Source organism: Phyllobates terribilis, unplaced genomic scaffold, assembly GCF_046119375.1.
Source record: "Phyllobates terribilis strain yellow unplaced genomic scaffold, ASM4611937v1 Scaffold_1__5_contigs__length_1240528914, whole genome shotgun sequence".
In the NCBI taxonomy this organism is placed as follows: domain Eukaryota; kingdom Metazoa; phylum Chordata; class Amphibia; order Anura; family Dendrobatidae; genus Phyllobates; species Phyllobates terribilis.
The window spans coordinates 482,393,500-482,412,786 of NW_027362761.1; the positions used below are offsets into that span (position 1 = coordinate 482,393,500).

General features: G+C 41.2%; 1 protein-coding gene across 1 annotated transcript in view; it reads left to right on the plus strand.

Annotated features, from left to right (window-relative positions):
• The window catches only part of LOC141265858 (baculoviral IAP repeat-containing protein 1-like), a 132,016-nt gene that overhangs the window by 96,972 nt on the left and 15,757 nt on the right, over positions 1-19,287 (plus strand). The window contains exons 3-4 of the mRNA XM_073679493.1: positions 1,796-1,895; positions 4,272-4,353. Of these exons, the coding sequence (XP_073535594.1) occupies positions 1,796-1,895; positions 4,272-4,353 (182 nt within the window). The remainder of the gene's footprint in view (positions 1-1,795; positions 1,896-4,271; positions 4,354-19,287) is intronic.

The window sequence follows — 19,287 nt, forward strand, 5'->3', positions numbered from 1 at the left end:
CCTCCGCTCGGTATCAAAGAGCAGGCAACACCCTACCATGTGCGGCTGAACATAAGGCTGCACTTTAGCTCCTGTCACCGGCAATGTAGTCCTTAGAAAAAGCCGGTACCCCCGGCGAAACGCGCGTCAGGGATGTCCATGTCCTGTGAATTGATATGTCAGCCAAAATCCTAATGTCCCGTCCCCACTTGTCGGCCATGCCTCTGATACATATGGTGTTGCAGTGTCTCACTGGAGCCTAATAGCTCCAGGTTACACAGACCGCGTGCGTACCACGTACACGCGGTCAGTGTTTGAGACTACATTGCCGGTGTCAGGAGCTAAAGTGCAGCCTTATGTTCAGCCGCACTTGGTAGGGCGCTGCCTGCTCTTTGATACTGAGCGGAGGTCGAGATTCACAGTCCCACATAATTTACATAACAGGGGTATAATTACATCCGCACTTGGTCCAGTCAGTTAAGGAGAATCCTCTTGCGGGGACTCTTATGGTGATCCCGCTTGACTTATTCACATGGTCGCTTGTAATATAAAAGCGACCTTTACTTACGATCTGGCAGTTTATACATTATTGACTGGACCAAGTGCGGATGTAATTATACCCCCGTTATGTAAATTATGCGGGACCGTGAATCTCGACCTCCGCTCGGTATCAAAGAGCAGGCAGCGCCCTACCATGTGCGGCTGAACATAGGGCTGCACTTTAGCTCCTGACACCGGCAATGTAGTCTCAAACACTGACCGCGTGCACGTGGTACGCACACGGTCTGTGTAACCTGGAGCTATTAGGCTCCAATGAGACACTGCAACACCATATGTATCAGAGGCATGGCCGACAAGTGGGGACTGGACATTAGGATTTTGGCTGACATATCAATTCACAGGACATGGACGTCCCTGACGCGCGTTTCGCCGAGGGTACCGGCTTTTTCTAAGGACTACATTGCCGGTGACAGGAGCTAAAGTGCAGCCTTATGTTCAGCCGCACATGGTAGGGCGCTGCCTGCTCTTTGATACTGAGTGGAGGTCGAGATTAACAGTCCCGCATAATTTACATAACGGGGGTATAATTACATCCAGACTTGGTCCAGTCAGTTAAGGAGAATCCTCTTGCGGGGACTCTTATGGTGATCCCACTTGACTTATTCACATGGTCGCTTGTAATATAAAAGCGACCTTTACTTACGATCTGGCAGTTTATACATTATTGACAACATGATAAGTTGTCATACTGCACAGTGACTCACAGGTGATTTATCAACCTGGTTATGTAGAATGTAGCGGGGATCCGCATATTTTCCTATATTATTCTGCTGACTTTGGATATATCGAGGGACGAGCATAATTAGGGCATTGGAAGGATATGTTTCCCCACATTTTAATTTTAAGGGATATTGGTGGTGGAACCACATAATTTTATTGGCTGTCTCATACAATCCAGGATTTACAGGGTCCGAGTATATAATTCATTAGTACCGACCCTATGTACATCCACATAGGATGTATGGAATAATATGATTTTATATATATGAATTCATTCAGATTTTAGATTAATAATAAAAGTTACATTTTATATTTATTCACATTCTTTTCCTTCCTCTCCCCTTCCCTTATGATTTACTATCTAATTGGTGGTGTTCACCAGTTTGAATATTGTCCAATATAACCTGACTTTATTGAGTTTTTTATGCTAATATTACTATTATTACACCTACTATATAATGGGATAGGATCTTGGAGATGGGAATACCCCTTTAATTCGGGAATGTTCTTACCTATGCTATATTATTTAACACAGGAACAAGAGACAATGTGCAGTGCTTCTCCTGTGGTGGATGTTTAGGAAACTGGGAAGAAAATGATGATCCTTGGAAAGAACATGCAAAATGGTTTCCTGAGTATGGTTTCATATCACATATTATACTGATGCTGTAACTTTATATATTGCTATATATTTCCTTTGCTGTATAATAAGCAAACTGGGGAAGATGATTTTTCTCAAGTGTTATATGGTTCTTTTTGCCTCACCTGCTATAGACCATACAACCCCTGGCAAAAATTATGGAATCACCGGGCTCGGAGGATGTTCATTTAGTTGTTTAATGTTGCTGAAAAAAAAGCAGATCACAGACATAGCACAAAACTAAAGTCATTTCAAATGGCAACTTTAGGGCTTTAAGAAACAATAAAAGAAATCAAGATAAAAAATGTGGTACTCAGTAAGGGTAATTGTTTTCAGACCAAGCAGAGGGAAAAAAATATGGAATCACTCAATTCTGCGGAAAAAATTATGGAATCACCCTGTAATTTTTTCATTTCCAAAACTAACACTTGCATCAAATTAGATCTGCTCGTTAGTCTGAATCTAAAAAGGAGTGATCACACCTTGGAGAGCTGTTACACCAAGTGGACTCACATGAATCATGGCTCCACCATTAGAGATGTCAATGGAAACAAAGGAGAGAATATCAAACTCTTAAAAGAAGGTAAATCATCACACAATGTTGCAAAAGATGTTGGTTGTTCACAGTCAGCTGTGTCTAAAATCTGGACCAAATACAAACAACATGGGAAGGTTGTTAAAGGCAAACATACTGGTAGATCAAGGAAGACATCAAAGAGTCAAGACCGGAAACTTAAAGCAATATGTCTCCAAAACAGGAAATGCACAACAAAACAAATGAGGAATGAATGGGAGGAAACTGGAGTCAATGTCTGTGACCGAACTGTAAGAAACCGCCTAAAGGAAATGGGATTTACATACAGAAAAGCGAAACAAAAGCCATCATTAACACCTAAACAGAAAAAAACAAGGTTACAATGGGCTAAGGAAAAGCAATCGTGGACTGTGGGTGACTGGATGAAAGTCATATTCAGTGATGAATCGCAAATCTGCATTGGGCAAGGTGATGATGCTGGAACTTTTGTTTGGTGCCGTTCCAATGAGATTTATAAAGATGACTGCATGAAGAGAACATGCAAATTTCCACAGACATTGATGATATGGGGCTGCATGTCAGGGAAAGGCACTGGGGAGATGGCTGTCATTACATCTTCAATAAATGCTCAAGTTTACATTGATATTTTGGACTGTTTTCTTATCCCATCAATTGAAAGGATGTTTGGGGATGATGACATTTTTCAAGATGATAATGCATCCTGCCATAGAGCAAAAACTGTGAAAACATTCCTTGAAAGAAGACACATAAGGTCAATGTCATGGCCTGCAAATAGTCCGGATAACAATCCAACTGAAAATCTTTGGTGGAAGTTGAAGAAAATGGTCCATGACAAGGCTCCAACCTGCAAAGCTGATCTGGCAACAGCAATCAGAGAAAGTTGGAGCCAGATTGATGAAGAGTACTGTTTGTTACTCAATAAGTCCATGTCTCAGAGACTGCAAGCTGTTATTAAAGCCAGAGGTGGTGCAACACAATACTAGTGATCTATTGGAGTGTTCTTTTCTGTGTTTGTTTTTCATGATTCCATAATTTTTTCCTCAGAATTGATTGATTCCACAATTTTTTCCCTCTGCTTGGTCTGAAAAAAATTACCCTTACTGAGTACCACATTTTTATCTTGATTTCTTTTAGTGTTTCTTAAAGCCCTAAAGTTGCCATTTGAAATGACTTTAGTTTTGTGCCATGTCTGTGATCTGCTTTTTTTTTAACAACATTAAACAACTGAATGAACATCCTCCGAGCCCGGTGATTCCATAATTTTTGCCAGGGGTTGTACATTATGGAGTGATTCTATATGTTTATACGTATGAAATATGTTGAAGGGAGTCTGTCAGCAGGTTTTTTCTATGAAATCTGAGGACAGCATGATATTGCAGCTGAGACACTGAATTCAGCGGTGTCACTTTTTTGGCTGTGTCCTGTTGTTTATTTACAATGAAAGTTTTATAACTAGGAGATAATCACTGCTGGACTACAGCAGTGACAGCTCATGTGCGCCATGTTTTGACCACGCCCCTACCTGTAATAAGCAGCTCATTGTCAATAGACAATGTACATAGAGAACCTAGTGTCAGTGGGATTAGCTTTCTCAGCTCTGCTACATCTAAAAACTCTGTGTCACAACTGCTGCATTCAGTAAACTAAGTGATACATCGTCAGAATCAGCATTACTTCCCCAATATTAAGCTGCTCTCAGATTAAATAGCAAAAACATGGTGCCAGATCCTTTTAACATAATGAACATTTAGTTTTGCATGTTTCTAAATTGTTAACTAAATTTTGAAAAATGATAACCAATATATTTTTCTAAAGGTGTACATTTCTCCAGAGCAACAAAACTAGTGATGAGCTTCAGCAATACATCAGAAGTTACTGTGGTTTCATGGAAATGACGGTAAACATGAAATGTATTTTACCATAAACCATTATTAAGGGAAAGGGGAAAGAAGGGGATAAAGACTGTGAATATGTATTATTAATATTTAACTTTTCTTGTTACCATTAAAATTTATTATTGTTAAAATATCCCTAGCCCTGACCAAGAATTCATGTGTTTTGTATGATCTCAGTTTAAAATGGTGATGTAAAGTGGTAACCCATTTTAACATTTTCCAATATATAAGGCCTCTGTTCTCTTGAATCTGGCATTGCTTATTTTTTGTTCCTGTGCCTCTCTGTTAGTGAGAAACAGCCCAGTTTTTCCAGTATATAATCTAGTCTTTTAGCAAACTGGGTGTGGTCATCAAGAAGACTCATGTGGAGAAAAATTGGATAATTGTGCAACATGCATGTCGTTTTTCTGAAGGGCAACAAAGAAAATAGCCCCAGGGCAAACAGTGGCACATACAATTCCAGTCAAAATCCTATTAACATGGGTAGTGTCTCAGCTCATTAATAACTACAATTGCTTTATAACAGACACATTACAACAGTAAACTTGCAGGAGATAAAAGCTTGCCGGGTTACAAAGTGCAACTCTTTATAGACTAGTTTATATTGTTCAGGAAGTATTCTGGGAACAGGTCAGTGTAGTAGTCAGATACCCTCTCTATACACTGTTCTTTTGCCCCAAAGTTTCTTCTGGCCAGTGGTCCATCTTATGATGGCTAAATAACTTCTGGTACTACTGCAGGTTCCACTGGCTGAACACGGTCACTGCCACCCTCCACTTTCCATTTCTTCATCTTCCTTCACCTCTAGTGCGGACTGAGCTGCACGGGAAACTAGTCAGACAGGCTTTTCCCCACCCGTTGCCCTGGAGTGACAGGTCTCTCCCTGCATACATGTATAGGGAGAGATCTATCGCTCAAGGGCAAGCTGGTAGGGACCTGCCTGTCTGACTAGTTTCTCGTTTGTCCTAGTGCCCGGCTGCTATTAAACTATGTTTTCTCTGAAAAGCCTCAGTATTTCAGAGTCAAGCATAAATGGTTGAAATCATACATCCAGTGTCTGATATATGCTGACCATGGATGAGGCAGAATGTTTAACCCCTTCACGATCTCAGACATATACATACGTCCAGGTCGCCTGGTACTTACCGACCTTGGATGTATGGATACGTCATGGCGATCGCCCCCGGGTGACAGCCAATTCTAACAGCTGACACCCGGCACTCGGTGCCAGGAGTGGTCCCACACCGCTCCGGGCACTTAAACCCCCGAAATGCTGCGATCGCATCATTTAATGTGCAAGCAGAGGGACAAAAAACCCTTGAAATCAAAAAGCCCACGTGAAATTGATTGCAACATTTACACAGCAGGCAGAGGGAGGAAGCAACCTCTTCACTTGGATCAGCGCCCCCTCGATGTCAGCGCAAGGAGCCGATAGTTTCTATGGTGACCCGATGTCGCCATGACGACAGCCGGGTCACCAGAGCTAGCACACGTCAAAGATCATGCTCAGAGCATGATCTAACAAGTTTGTCAATCAGTTCAGTTCTGACAGTTTGCATAACATAAGAATGCTTCTGCATCCCTATGCTATACAAGCGATCAGCCTGCAAAAAGTGAAAGTCCCATAGTGGGACAAAGTAAAAAAGTAAGAAAAAAGTGAAAAAAATTGTAAACATATTTAAAAAAAGTAATAATAATAAAATAATAAAAAAATAAAATATATATTGTACCCATAAATAAATATTTTTATGAAAAAAAAAAACAATAAAAGTGCAAATATTTACTAGTTAATCCCTTTATTGAACACCGTAAAAAATAAAAAACAAAGCAAAAAACGATGCTTTATCATTATACTGCTGAACAAAAAGTGCAATAAAACATGATCAAAAAGACACATGTAAATAAAAATAGTACCGCTGAAAATATCATCTTGTCCCTCAAAAAACAAGCTGCCATACAGCTCCATCAGCGGAAAAAGAAAAAAGTTATAGATCTCAGAATAAAGTGATACAAAACTAATTATTTTTTCTATAAAATAGTTTTAATTGCATAAAAGCGCCAAAACGTAAAAAAAAATATATAAATGTGGTATTGCTGTAATCGTACTGACCTGAAGAATAAAGCTGCCTTATCAATTTTACCATACGCGAAACTACAAAAAAAAATTCCTCAATTGCCTGAAAATGATACCAATAAAATCATCAACTCCTCCTGCAAAAAACAAGCCCTCACAAGCCCTCACATCACTCTGTCGGCCGAAAGATGGAAAAATTATAGCTATCAAAATCTGGGGATGCAAAAACTAGTTTTTGCAACAAAAAAAAATGTATTTTAGGGCTCTTTCACACATCAGTATTTCCAGTACGTGTGGTGACCGTTTTCACACTTACTGGAGACACTTATATATGTAGACCCATTCAAATGAATGGGTCAGCGCACATGTCAGTGTGTTTTCACTGACCGTGTGTCTGTGGGCAAAATACGCTGACATGTCCGTTTTTACCCGCAGCACGGGCTGCAAAACATCACCCATACGTGGACACTGATGACACATGGATTTTATCTGTGTGTCATCACTGTGAGATGTATCGGCGCCTGGGAATCAGTGGTACAGTTCGCGCTGTTCCCAAGTGCCGAGTGATGGAGGCAGCTCTCATCATTGTCTACTGCTGGTGCTGAGATCAGCACAAGCAAGGCACAATGTTGTGAGTTGTATTCTGCCCCCGCTGTGTCCAGCAAGTGTAAAATTAAGAATAAATGGCTTCAGGGAATTAGATGTAAATATGAGTATAATGTTTTTTATTTTATGCCTTTTTTTACACTTGCTGGACACAGCAGGGGAAGAATACTACTCTCAACATTGTCCCTTGCTCACACTGATCTTAATGCCAGCAGGGAACAATGATGACAGATGCCTCCAGCACCAGGTGCTTGAGAACAGCGCAAACTGTACCGCTGATTCCCAGGCGCTGGTACAGGCGATCCTGATGCGGCACATGGGCGTCACATGGTTGCCACACATATGCCACACAGGTACATACAGACATGGATATCTCTGGTACTGTTTTTTCCAGTACCGGAAATATCAGGACGTGTGAAAGAGCCCTTAGTGTGTGACTGCTGACAAACATAAAAACCCACTATAAATACGGTATCACTGTACTCCCACTGACCCGAAGAATAAAGTAGTCTAATCACTTATACCGCACGAGGAATGGAGTAAAAAAAAAATAGAAGGACAACGCTGGACAAAGGCTAGACGGAATCCAGAGTAACTCTGCTGCCTCAGTATAGCGAATGGATCCGTCAGGGGTTACATGTGAATCATGTCACTGAGAGATCTAGATGGAAACCCCAAAGTAAGTGCCCAGCATAGAGCGGAGGATAAATGTGATCCAAAATGTTATGTAAAATGTTCCCAATAAAAGCGTCAACTCAATCCACGAATAAAAAAAGCCCCCACTCAGGTCCATCAACTGTTATCGGAAATATAGGGGGCTTCCACGTTACTGGTAGTACAAAGGCACTGGAAAAGCCAAATGGCTCCTCTCCCTATAAAAGAAATTCAGAAAATTCTGCACTCCCAAATCCAAATGCCCCCCTCCCTTCCGATCACCAGTGAGCCTAAACCACATTTAGCAGCCACATGTTTGGCATTTCTGTAGTGATGAGATCCCAACTAATTTACGGGTGCATGCCTCCAGCAGCATGAGCTGGGCACTACAACGTACCGGTCTCTATAATGTACTGTTCACTACAACAGCAGTTTGAAATTTTCACTCTGCAACATCCACTGCTGCTTGTTTCTGGACAACACCCATGGAGTCAAAATCGTCACTACACGTGTAAATAAATTCCCAAAGGGGTTCATTTTCAAAATGGGGTCACCTGAGGGGGGATTCTGCTATTCTAGCACTTAGGGGCTCTGTATATGGAGTCCACGTACTATTCTAGGAAAATCAGCACTCCAGGAAGCAAATAGTGCTCCGTCCCTCCCAAGTCTGGCCGTATGGCTAAGCAGTACTGTACAGCCACATATGGGTGTGTCTACATTCAGAAGAAATTGTGAGACAAATATTGATGCCATTTTTACCCATTTACCAGTGTGAAAATGAAAAAATTTAGGTCTAAAATGACGTTTTTGTGGGAAAAATATACATTCTTCATTTTCACGGATCAACGTTGTAAAATTTTGTGAAGCACTTGTGGGTACAAGGTGTTCACCACACATCTAGATAAATTCCTTGAAGGGTCTAGTTCCTAAAATGGGTCACTTGTGGATGTTTTCCACTGTTTAGTCACGTAAGGGGCTCACCGAACGCAACATGACACCCACAGACCATTTCATTGAAGTCAGCGTTCCAAAACGTCACTGCTTCCTTTCTGAGCCCTGCTGTGTGCCAAAACAGTAGTTTTCCCCTACATATGGGATATCTGCAACCTCAAGAGAAATTCCACAACAAATTGTGGGGTCCATTTTCTCCTGTTACTCTTGTGAAAATAAAACAATTGGGGCTAAAAGAACATTTTTGTGGGAAAAATTTGATTTTTTTTCACAGCTCTATTTTATAAACTTCTGTGAAGCACCTGGGGGTTCAAGGTGCTCACCATACATCTAGAGAAATTCCATGAGGGGTCTAGTTTCCAAAATGGTGTCACTTGTAGGGAGTTTCCAATATTTAGGCACATCAGCGGCTCTCCATGCGCGACATGGCTTCTGCTAATTATTCCAGCAAATTTTACAATCAAAACGTGAAATGGCATTCTTTTCCATGCCATTGCTGTGCGCCCAAACTGTGGTTTGCCCCCACATATGGGGTATCAGCGTGCTCAGAAGAAATTACACAACACATTTTAGGGTCCATTTTTTCCTGTTACCCCTGAAAGTAAAAAACAATTGGGTCTGAAGTAACATTTTTGTGAAAAAAAGTTAAATGTTTATTTTCTGTCATATAGACCCTTCAAAGTGACTTCAATTGTCATGCTGTTCCTTAAAAAAAATGGTTTTCTAAATTTTGTTGAAAAAATGAGAAATCGCTGGTTAACTTTTAACCCTTCTAACTTAAAAAAACGTATAACTTAAAACATTATATTTCAAAAATTGCGCTGATGTAAACTAGATATGTGGGAAATGTTATTTATTATCTATTTTAATAATCCCCACACCTAGTAATGGACTCTTCATCTCTCCCTCCATCCTCCCCATCCATCTCACCTCCACCTCAGAATTATTCCTCAACATTCAATCCTGTGTGTCCAAACACAGACAACCACCTCATGCCCTCTCCTTCTCCCACCTGCTGACACTTTCTCTGCTCCTCCTGACTGCCGGCGATATCTCTTCGAATCCTGGTCCTCCTCACCGTATCCCCACAGTCACTTCTACCTCCTATCCACGATCTACCACAAACTCTCGCAACCTTTCTAACCTCAACCCATCCACCCAGCCCCCGCTTCCCCAGTTGCACTAACAGGTGCTCTATGGAACGTTCGCTCTGTCAGCAACAAACTTTCCTACATTCATGATCTTTTCATTACTATCAAACTTTCCGTCCTCACCATCACCGAATCCTGGCTCACCCCCTCTGACAATGCCTTTCCAGCTGCACTTTCGCATGGCAGATTCCACCTTACTACACCCCCCTCCTCAGTGGCAAACATGGTGGAGGCGTAAGTTTTCTCCTGTCAGACACCTGCGCCTTAACCCAAATCCCACTACCGCTCTCCGTTACTCTCCCTTCTTTTGAGGTGTACTGTGTGCGCATCTACTCCCCCTCCAACCGGCTGTCCTTTACCGCCCCCAGGGCCACCACTTTCTTCGATCATTTCACCACCTGGCTGCTTCACTTCCTTTCCACCGACATCCCCACTATCATCATTGGCGACTTCAACATCCCCATTGACACTTCCCACTCATCTGTCTCTAATCTCCTATCCCTCACTTCCTCTTTCGGCCTTGCTCAATGGTCTGTTGCAGCCACTCACAAAGATGGCCACACACTGGACCTCATCTTCATCTGCCTCTGTTCCCTATCTAACCTCTCTAACTCAACTCTCCCTCTTTCTGACCACAACCTACTTACATTCTCTGCCCTCTCCTCTCCAGGTCCACAATCCCCACGTTACAAACTGGCACACCCTCGCAGAAATCTCAAACACCTTGACCTACACTAACTCTCTGAATCCCTTCTCCCTCTTACAGGCATAAATTTCTTACATGACGCAGATGTTGCTGCTGCTTTATATAACACCACAACAGCTGCAGCTCTCGATTCAGTCACCCCTCTCACACATACCAAAGCTCGCACACTCAACAGGCAACCCTGGCACACTAACCTGACTAAAGAACTGTGAAGGGCTTCCAGGGTTGCTGAGCGGAGATGGAAAAGATCCCACTCCAACAAGCACTTCATCGCATTCAAACAATCCCTCACTATTTTCAAGTCCACACTCACAGCGGGAAAACATACTTCTCATCTCTCATACCCTCTCTGTCTCACAACCCCAAACAGCTATTCAACACTTTCAATTCTCTCCTCTGTCCCCCTGCGCCTCCTACCTCTGCTCTCATCTCAGCCAAAGAGTTTGCCTCATTCTTCAAGCAGAAGATTGACACCATCAGACAAGGCTTTTGCCTAAAGTCCCCACAGCCCCTCCTCACATCTACTCAACCTTCCTCCTCCAAAACCAACTTCTTCACCATTACAGAAGATCAAGTTTCCTCTTTACTCTCCAAATCACACCTCACCACTTGCAAACTTCACCCAATCCCGTCCCACCTCATCCCTAATCTTACCACAGTCTTCATCCCAACCCTAACCCACCTCTTCAACCTGTCACTAACAACCGGCATATTCCCCTCATGTTTCAAACATGCCTCAATCACACCCATCCTCAAAAAGCCCTCCCTTGACCCATCCTCTCTGACTAGCTATTGCCCCATATCACTTCTCCCCTATGCCTCAAAACTACTGGAACAAAACTGGGACAGCTCATAGAGTCTCCTGGCTTTTAGTATCACCTCTATGCTGATGACCCACAGATCTACCTCTCTGGACCCAATATCAACTCCTTACTAACCAGAATCCCACAATGTCTGTCCACTATTTCATCCTTCTCTGCTAGATTTCTAAAACTTAACATGGATAAAACTGAATTCATCATCTTTCCCCCACCTCACTCAACCCCCCCATCTGACTCATCCATCAAAGTTAATGGCTACCCACTCTGCCCAGTCCCACAAGCTCGCTGCCTCGGGGTAACCCTGAACTCTAATCTCTCATTCAAACCACATATCCAAGCCCTTTCCACTTCCTGCCAACTCCAACTCAAAAATATCTCCCAGATCCGCACATTCCTCAGCAAAGACTCTGCAAAAACACTAGTGCATGCCCTCATCATCTCTCGTCTCGACTACTGTGGCCTCCTGCTCTGTGGCCTCCCTTCTAACACTCTTGGACCCCTCCAATCTATCCTAAACTCCGCTGCCCGACTAATCCACCTGTCCCCCCACTACTCCCTGGCCTCTCCCCTCTGTCAATCACTTCACTGGCTTCCCATTGCCCAGAGACTCAAGTTCAAGACCCTAACCCTGGCATACAAAGCCATCCACAACCTGTCTCCACCATACATCTGTGACCTAGTCTCCCGGTACCTACCTACTCACAACCTCTGATCTTCACAAGATCTCCTTCTCTACTCCCCTCTTATCTCCTCTTCCCACAATCGCGTACAAGATTTCTCCCATGCATCCCCCCTACTCTGGAACTTTCTACCCCAACATCAGACTCTCGTCTACCGTTTAAACCTTCAAAAGGAACCTGAAGACTCACCTTTTCCGACAAGCCTACAACCTGCAGTAACCACCGCTCCACCATACCGCTGCCCAACCAGTTCTACCCTCACTTACTGTACCATCGCCCATCCCTTGTAGATTGTGAGCCCTAGCGGGCAGGGTCCTCTCTCCTCCTGTACCAGTCGCTGACTTGTTTTGTTCAAGATTATTGTGTGTTTCTGCTATGTATACCCCTTTTTAACATGTAAAGTGCCATGAAATAAATGGCGCTATAATAATAAATAATAATAATTTTATAGTGTGTTGAAATTGGGGGAAAAAAAGTGCAATTCCACAATTGTTTTTTGGATTTTTTATTTACCATGTTCACTATATAGTAAAACTGACTGGCAATATGAGTATCCAGGTTAGTTCCCACCAGTAAGCAGATGCTAAACATGTATAGTTTTTTTTTATTATTTTATTAGTGAAAAAAAATCTTGAAAATTTGTACAAAGAAAAATTTACCTTCTGTCACCATTTTTTGAGAACCGTAACGTTTTCATTTTTCGGGATATGGTGCTGTGTGAGGGCTTATTTTTTGCACCCTGAGCAGACATTTTTACTGATACCATTTTAGGTTTGATACAATGTTTTGATTGCCTCTTATTGCATTTTATTGCAATGTTGTGGCGGCCAAAAAAACATAATTTTGGCGTTTTGATTTTTTTTCTCATTACATCATTTACCAATTGGATTAGTTTACTTTATATCTTGATAGATAGGACTTTTACGAATGCAGCGATATCAAATAAGTGTGTTTTTTTATTTTATCAATTGTTTTATTGTAAATGGGGCAAAATGGGGTGATTTGAACTTTTGTTTTTTTTATTCTTTCATATTTTTAAAACCTTTTTTTCTTCACTTTTTATTGTACTTGTTAGTCCTGTTAGAGGACTTGAAGCCACAATCTTCTGATCACTTGTACTATTAGGTATCACTGCATAAGCACTGCTATGTGTAGTGAAAATCATGATCTCCTATGAACACCAGCTACAGGCTGGCTTTCACAGGAGGATCTTAATGACAGTCACAGAGATCTTCAGCAGACCCCTGGCTGTCATGACAACCCATCAGCACCCTGCGATTATGTCAAGGGTGAGCCACTGGGAGCGTGGAATGATGCAACCCCCTGGCAGCGTGTGTTAAATGCCGCTGTCACAGATTGAAAACTTGATTTAACAGGTTACCAGCCACAGGCAGAGCTCAGCTGATTATTGAGCCTGCACCAAGGGCAAGGACACAACATATGACATATGTATGTCAAGAAGGGGTTTGAATATATATGTTATGTATATATATTTATTACAGGATAATTTTTCCCCAACTGATTCACCAGGAAGACTTCATAAAGTAGTTATTGGAACACAAGGAGGATGCTGGAGTCTTAGATTAATTCAAAATTAAAACAATTTTTTATTAATTACAAATGTTAAAAAACACGTATCACAAATAACACACAATACTAAGACATGAGACAAACATACAAATACGGCTGAACGCAGCAATTGGTGGCAGTAGAACATGAGGTAGTCACAGTTTGGGACAAAAAACATAGTAAACCAGCATCACTAGAATCAGTGAAATAAAAAAAATGATACCAGAGTTCATGATGCTGGTTTGAATATAAACAAAAGCACACAAGGATAGTAGCAATCAACTTGGTTTATAATATAATACAGGGTAAATAACCATGTGCTAAGTTGTATATAAATGGATGGATCACCGTCCATTGTGAAGGCGTCACAAACTGCATCACCACGCGCACAGTACAGAATGACACCCCGGGAAACACTGACGCCAGGCAGAGGGCGCGGGCATGAGCCCTTCACCATCACTGAAATGAAACTGAGCTGAAGTTCAAAAATAACACCCACACTGGGACCAACATATAAAAAACCTATTAAACATATAAAGAAACAGGTGTATGAAAATAATTGGAGAGATCCTCTTGGTCACATGTATTTCAAGGTGGATAATTTGTTTTTAGTAAGGACATTATTGCAGGAATACCAGGGTCCCCCCTAATCCCAGGATGGCATGTATAGGTTCCAGTTCAACTACCATAAGGAAAGAAGATCACTGTCAGATGAAAAGAAAAAAGTATAAATAAAAACATAATATATATGTGGTACATAACCATCACATCAAAGGGAAAAAAAGGAAAGGGGGTGGAAAAGCTAATAAAAGAACAAGGGAAAATGGTGGATGCTAACCAGAGGGGCGAAAAACTAATGGTCTCATTGAGACCATGTGGTACCATGGATCCCAACATTGTTTCCTTCTGAGCGAGCATTCTCTTGAGGCACACTTCCATGGGTGCAGCTTGTGTGCCCTTGTACGCTAACCTGTTTCTTGGATATTGAGAGAGGGGCATTTTCGGCGGCGAGGATGCGTGAGCCGTAGACCATGTGCAGTGCTGGCTGAGGTATGTTGATGACGTTTTGTTTTTTTGGCAAGGCACTCTGGAGGAGCTCAACCTTTTTTTTTTTTATGGGTGGTTTGAATGAGAATTCTCTGAATATTAAACTAACCTATAAGTGTGACACCAGATGTATTGACTTCCTGAACATCAGTCTGGAGGTGGTTGACGATGCTTCCCTTCAGACTGACGTCTTTTAAAAGAATATTTCATGTCTTAGTAATGTGTGTTATTTGTGATACATGTTTTTTAACATTTGTAATTATTAAAAAATTGTAATTGTCTGTGTACCCCGGTGACGCGTCCTGGCTCCCACGTATGCGTGCGGTTTTTGACGCCTTTGGTTCTCCTTGTACCTCTTTGGCCTCTCTTCACTGTAACTTTTGCTGGCTCCTCTTCCTCTCCTCTTACTCTTACTGTCGGGGTTCCTCAGGGCTCAGTTCTAGGTCTGCTCCTCTTCTCCCTATATACTGCCTCTATTGGACAAACCATCAGTAAGTTCGGTTTTCAGTACCATCTATATGCTGATGACTCCAAATTATATACATCATCTCCTGACATCACCCCTGCATTACTACAAAATACCAGTGATTGTCTTTCTGCCGTCTCTAACATCATGTCCCCCCTATATGTAAAACTGAATTTGTCAAAAACTTAACTCCTTTTGTTTCCTCCCTCCACTAACCTTCCCAAACCCCATGTTGCCATTTCCATGTGCGGTTCTACCATACCTACTACCTTCTACTTATCTACCATACCTCTCTCTTGGTGCTATATTTGACTCAAATCTTTCCTTAACTCCCCACATCCGATCACTTTCTCGCTCATGTCACCTAAACCTCAAAAACATCATTAGAATTCTACCTTTTCTTACCTTTGACTCTGCAAAAACTCTCTTGCTCTTATTCATTCTTGTCTTGACTACTGCAACTCTACTAATCGGTCTCACTCTTACTTAAATCTCCCCTCTCCAATCCATACTGAATGCAGCAGCCAAGATCATAATCGTCTCCAACTGCTACATCGATTTCTCTACGCTGTGCCAGTCATTGCACTGGTTTCCCATCCGCTACAGAGTCTAATATAAACTTATCACTCTCACTCACAAAGCTCTCCAGTTCTGCACCACCCTACATCTCCTCCCTCATCTCTATCACCCTATCCATGCCCTCCGTTCTGCTAATGTTCTAAGACTAACATCCTCAATAATCCTAACCTACCACTCCTATCTCCAAGACTTCTTGCTTGATGCACCTATTCTATGGAATGCACTACCCAGGACAATTTGATTACTTCCTAATACCCGCAGCTTTAAGCGGGCCCTAAAAACGCACTTCTTTAGACTGACCTATTGCCTCACCTCACTTAGGTAATAATTACAGTTTTGCCCTTCCCCAATTTTCTTCCAATTCTGGTCCCTCGTAGCATCTGTTTACCACCCTCCATGCAATTTAAAGCACTCTGTATCTGCACTTATACAGCTACTGGCTGGTGACTGATTCATGCAGTGTTATTTAAATATCCTATTTATTGTATTCATGGCTAGACCATAAAATGCAAGCACTTTTTACCGTTTATCTTTCATGTCTTTCCTGTTTCCTCATAGATTGTAAGCTTTCAAGCAGGGCCCTCACTCCTCTTTGGATGAATTATGTGTTTATTCTGTTATGTCTTTATTGTCTGTACAAATGCCCTCTGAAATGTAAAGTGTTGCGGAAAATGTTGGCACTATAGAAATAAAAATTATAATTATTATTAACCCATAACATGAAAGTAAAGCTAATAATAATACTTTAATTACAAAATCTTCAGTTTTGCTCAAATTAGTTGATGGAAAAATGAATACAGCCCACATCAAAAACTATTACTACATCTAGTGTTTTGTATGACCGCCATGATTTTTAAGGACAGCAGCAAGTTTCTAGGTATGGAGTAAACAAGTTGGCGACATAATGCAACATCTATCTTTTTCCATTCTTCAAGATCAGCCTCCTTTAACCCCTTTACCTCCGAGGGTGATTTGCACGTTAATGATGAGGCCAATTTTTATAATTCTGACCACTGTCACTTTATGAGATAAAAACTATGAAACGCTTCAACGGATCCCCCTGATTCTGAGACTGTATTTTTTGTGACATATTGTACTTCATGATACTGGTAAAATTTCTTTGATATGACTTGCATTTATTTGTGAAAAAATCGGCAATTTTCAAACTTTGAATTTTCATGCCCTTAAATCAGAGAGATACAGTACAGACCAAAAGTTTGGACACACCTTCTCATTTAAAGATTTTTCTGTATTTTCTTGACTATGAAAATTGTACATAGATGAAGAAATAGATCACTGCACGTCCTATTGGTGGTGCACGAGCAGGGTCCAATGCCAGTAGATATATAGTGTAAACACTCGGCACTCAAGATAATATCTCAAAAATTTAAAAAGATTTTTATTCAATCAGGAGTGTTAGGTAACAATGTTTCATCAGAACACTCTGCAATAATGAAGTCAACAGAAAAAATAATAAATACATTGAAAATAATATTATTGATATTACAATATTCATATTCCAGTCATGTATATTTTTATCACAGAAAAAATTCATATATCCTCTGGGGCTGCTGATAGTAATTTAGGTTGCTTACCTGGCACTTTATTACTTTACAGAAAAACTCCATATATGTGAGGCACTGGGTCACACATTTTCCCCTATCTTTCAATCATACAGGTACGCTTCTTTTTCTCCTATTTCTCCTATGTCTCCTGCATTTTATTTTTGCTTACCTCTCCTTAAGTCATAGAAAGCATTATATTGGACTCTTTCACAGCGTTGTTATTGTACCTTGTATGTATTTTCAATATATTCCATGCATTCTGCTATTGAGATATATGAATTTTTGCTGTGATAAAAATATACATGACTGGAATATGAATATTGTAATATCAATAATATTATTTTCAATGTATTTATTATTTTTTCTGTTGACTTCATTATTGCAGAGTGTTCTGATGAAGGTCTATTTGTCCGAAACGTTGTTACCTAACACTCCGGATTGAATAAAAATCTTTTTCAGTTTTTGAGATATTATCTTGAGTGCCGAGTGTTTACACTATATGAAAATTGTACATTCACACTGAAGGCATCAAAACAATGAATTAACACATGTGGAATTATATACTTAACAAAAAAGTGTGAAACAACTGAAAATATGTCTTATATTCTAGGTTCTTCAAAGTAGCCACTTTTTGCTTTGATGACTGCTTTGCACACTCTTGGCATTCTCTTGATGAGCTTCAAGAGGTAGTCACCGGAAATGGTCTTCCAACAATCTTGAAGGAGTTCCCAGAGATGCTTAGCACTTGTTGGCTCTTTTGCCTTCACTCTGCGGTCCAGCTCACCCCAAACCATCTCGATTGGGTTCAGGTCTGGTGACTGTGGAGGCCAGGTCATCTGGCGTAGCACCCCTCACTCTCCTTCTTGGTGAAATAGCCCTTACACAGCCTGGAGGTGTGTTTGGTGTCATTGTCCTGTTGAAAAATAAATGATGGTCCAACTAAACGCAAACCGGATGGAATAGCATGCCGCTGCAAGATGCTGTGGTAGCCATGCTGGTTCAGTATGCCTTCAATTTTGAATAAATCCCCAACAGTGTCACCAGCAAAGCACCCCCACACCATCACACCTCCTCCTCCATGCTTCACGGTGGGAACCAGGCATGTAGAGTCCATCCGTTCACTTTTTCTGCGTCGCACAAAGACACGGTGGTTGAAACCAAAGATCTCAAATTTGGACTCATCAGACCAAAGCACAGATTTCCACTGGTCTAATGTCCATTCCTTGTGTTCTTTAGCCCAAACAAGTCTCTTCTGCTTGTTGCCTGTCCTTAGCAGTGGTTTCCTAGCAGCTATTTTACCATGAAGGCCTGCTGCACAAAGTCTCCTTTTAACAGTTGTTGAAGAGATGTATCTGCTGCTAGAACTCTGTGTGGCATTGACCTAGTCTCTAATCTGAGCTGCTGTTAACCTGCGATTTCTGAGGCTGGTGACTCAGTTAAACTTATCCTCAGAAGCAGAGGTGACTCTTGCTCTTCTTTTCCTGGGGTGGTCTTCATGTGAGCCAGTTTCTTTGTAGCGCTTGATGGTTTTTGAAACTGCACTTGGGGACACTTTCAAAGTTTTCCCAATTTTTCGCACTGACTGACCTTCATTTCTTAAAGTAATGATGGCCACTCGTTTTTCTTTACTTAGCTGCTTTTTTCTTGCCATAATACAAATTCTAACAGTCTATTCAGTAGGACTATCCACCAGACTTCTGCACAACACAAATAATGGTCCCAACCCCATTAATAAGGCAAGAAATCCCACTTATTAAACCTGACAGGGCCCACCTGTGAAGTGAAAACCATTTCGGGTGACTACCTCTTGAAGCTCATCAAGAGAATGCCAAGAGTGTGCAAAGCAGTCATCAAAGCAAAATGTGGCTACTTTGAAGAACCTAGAATATAAGACATATTTTCAGTTGTTTCACACTTTTTTGTTAAGTATATAATTGCACATTTGTTAATTCATAGTTTTGATGCATTCAGTGTGAATGTACAATTTTCATAGTCATGAAAATACAGAAAAATCTTTAAATGAGAAGGTGTGTCCAAACTTTTGGTCTGTACTGTATGTCACACAAA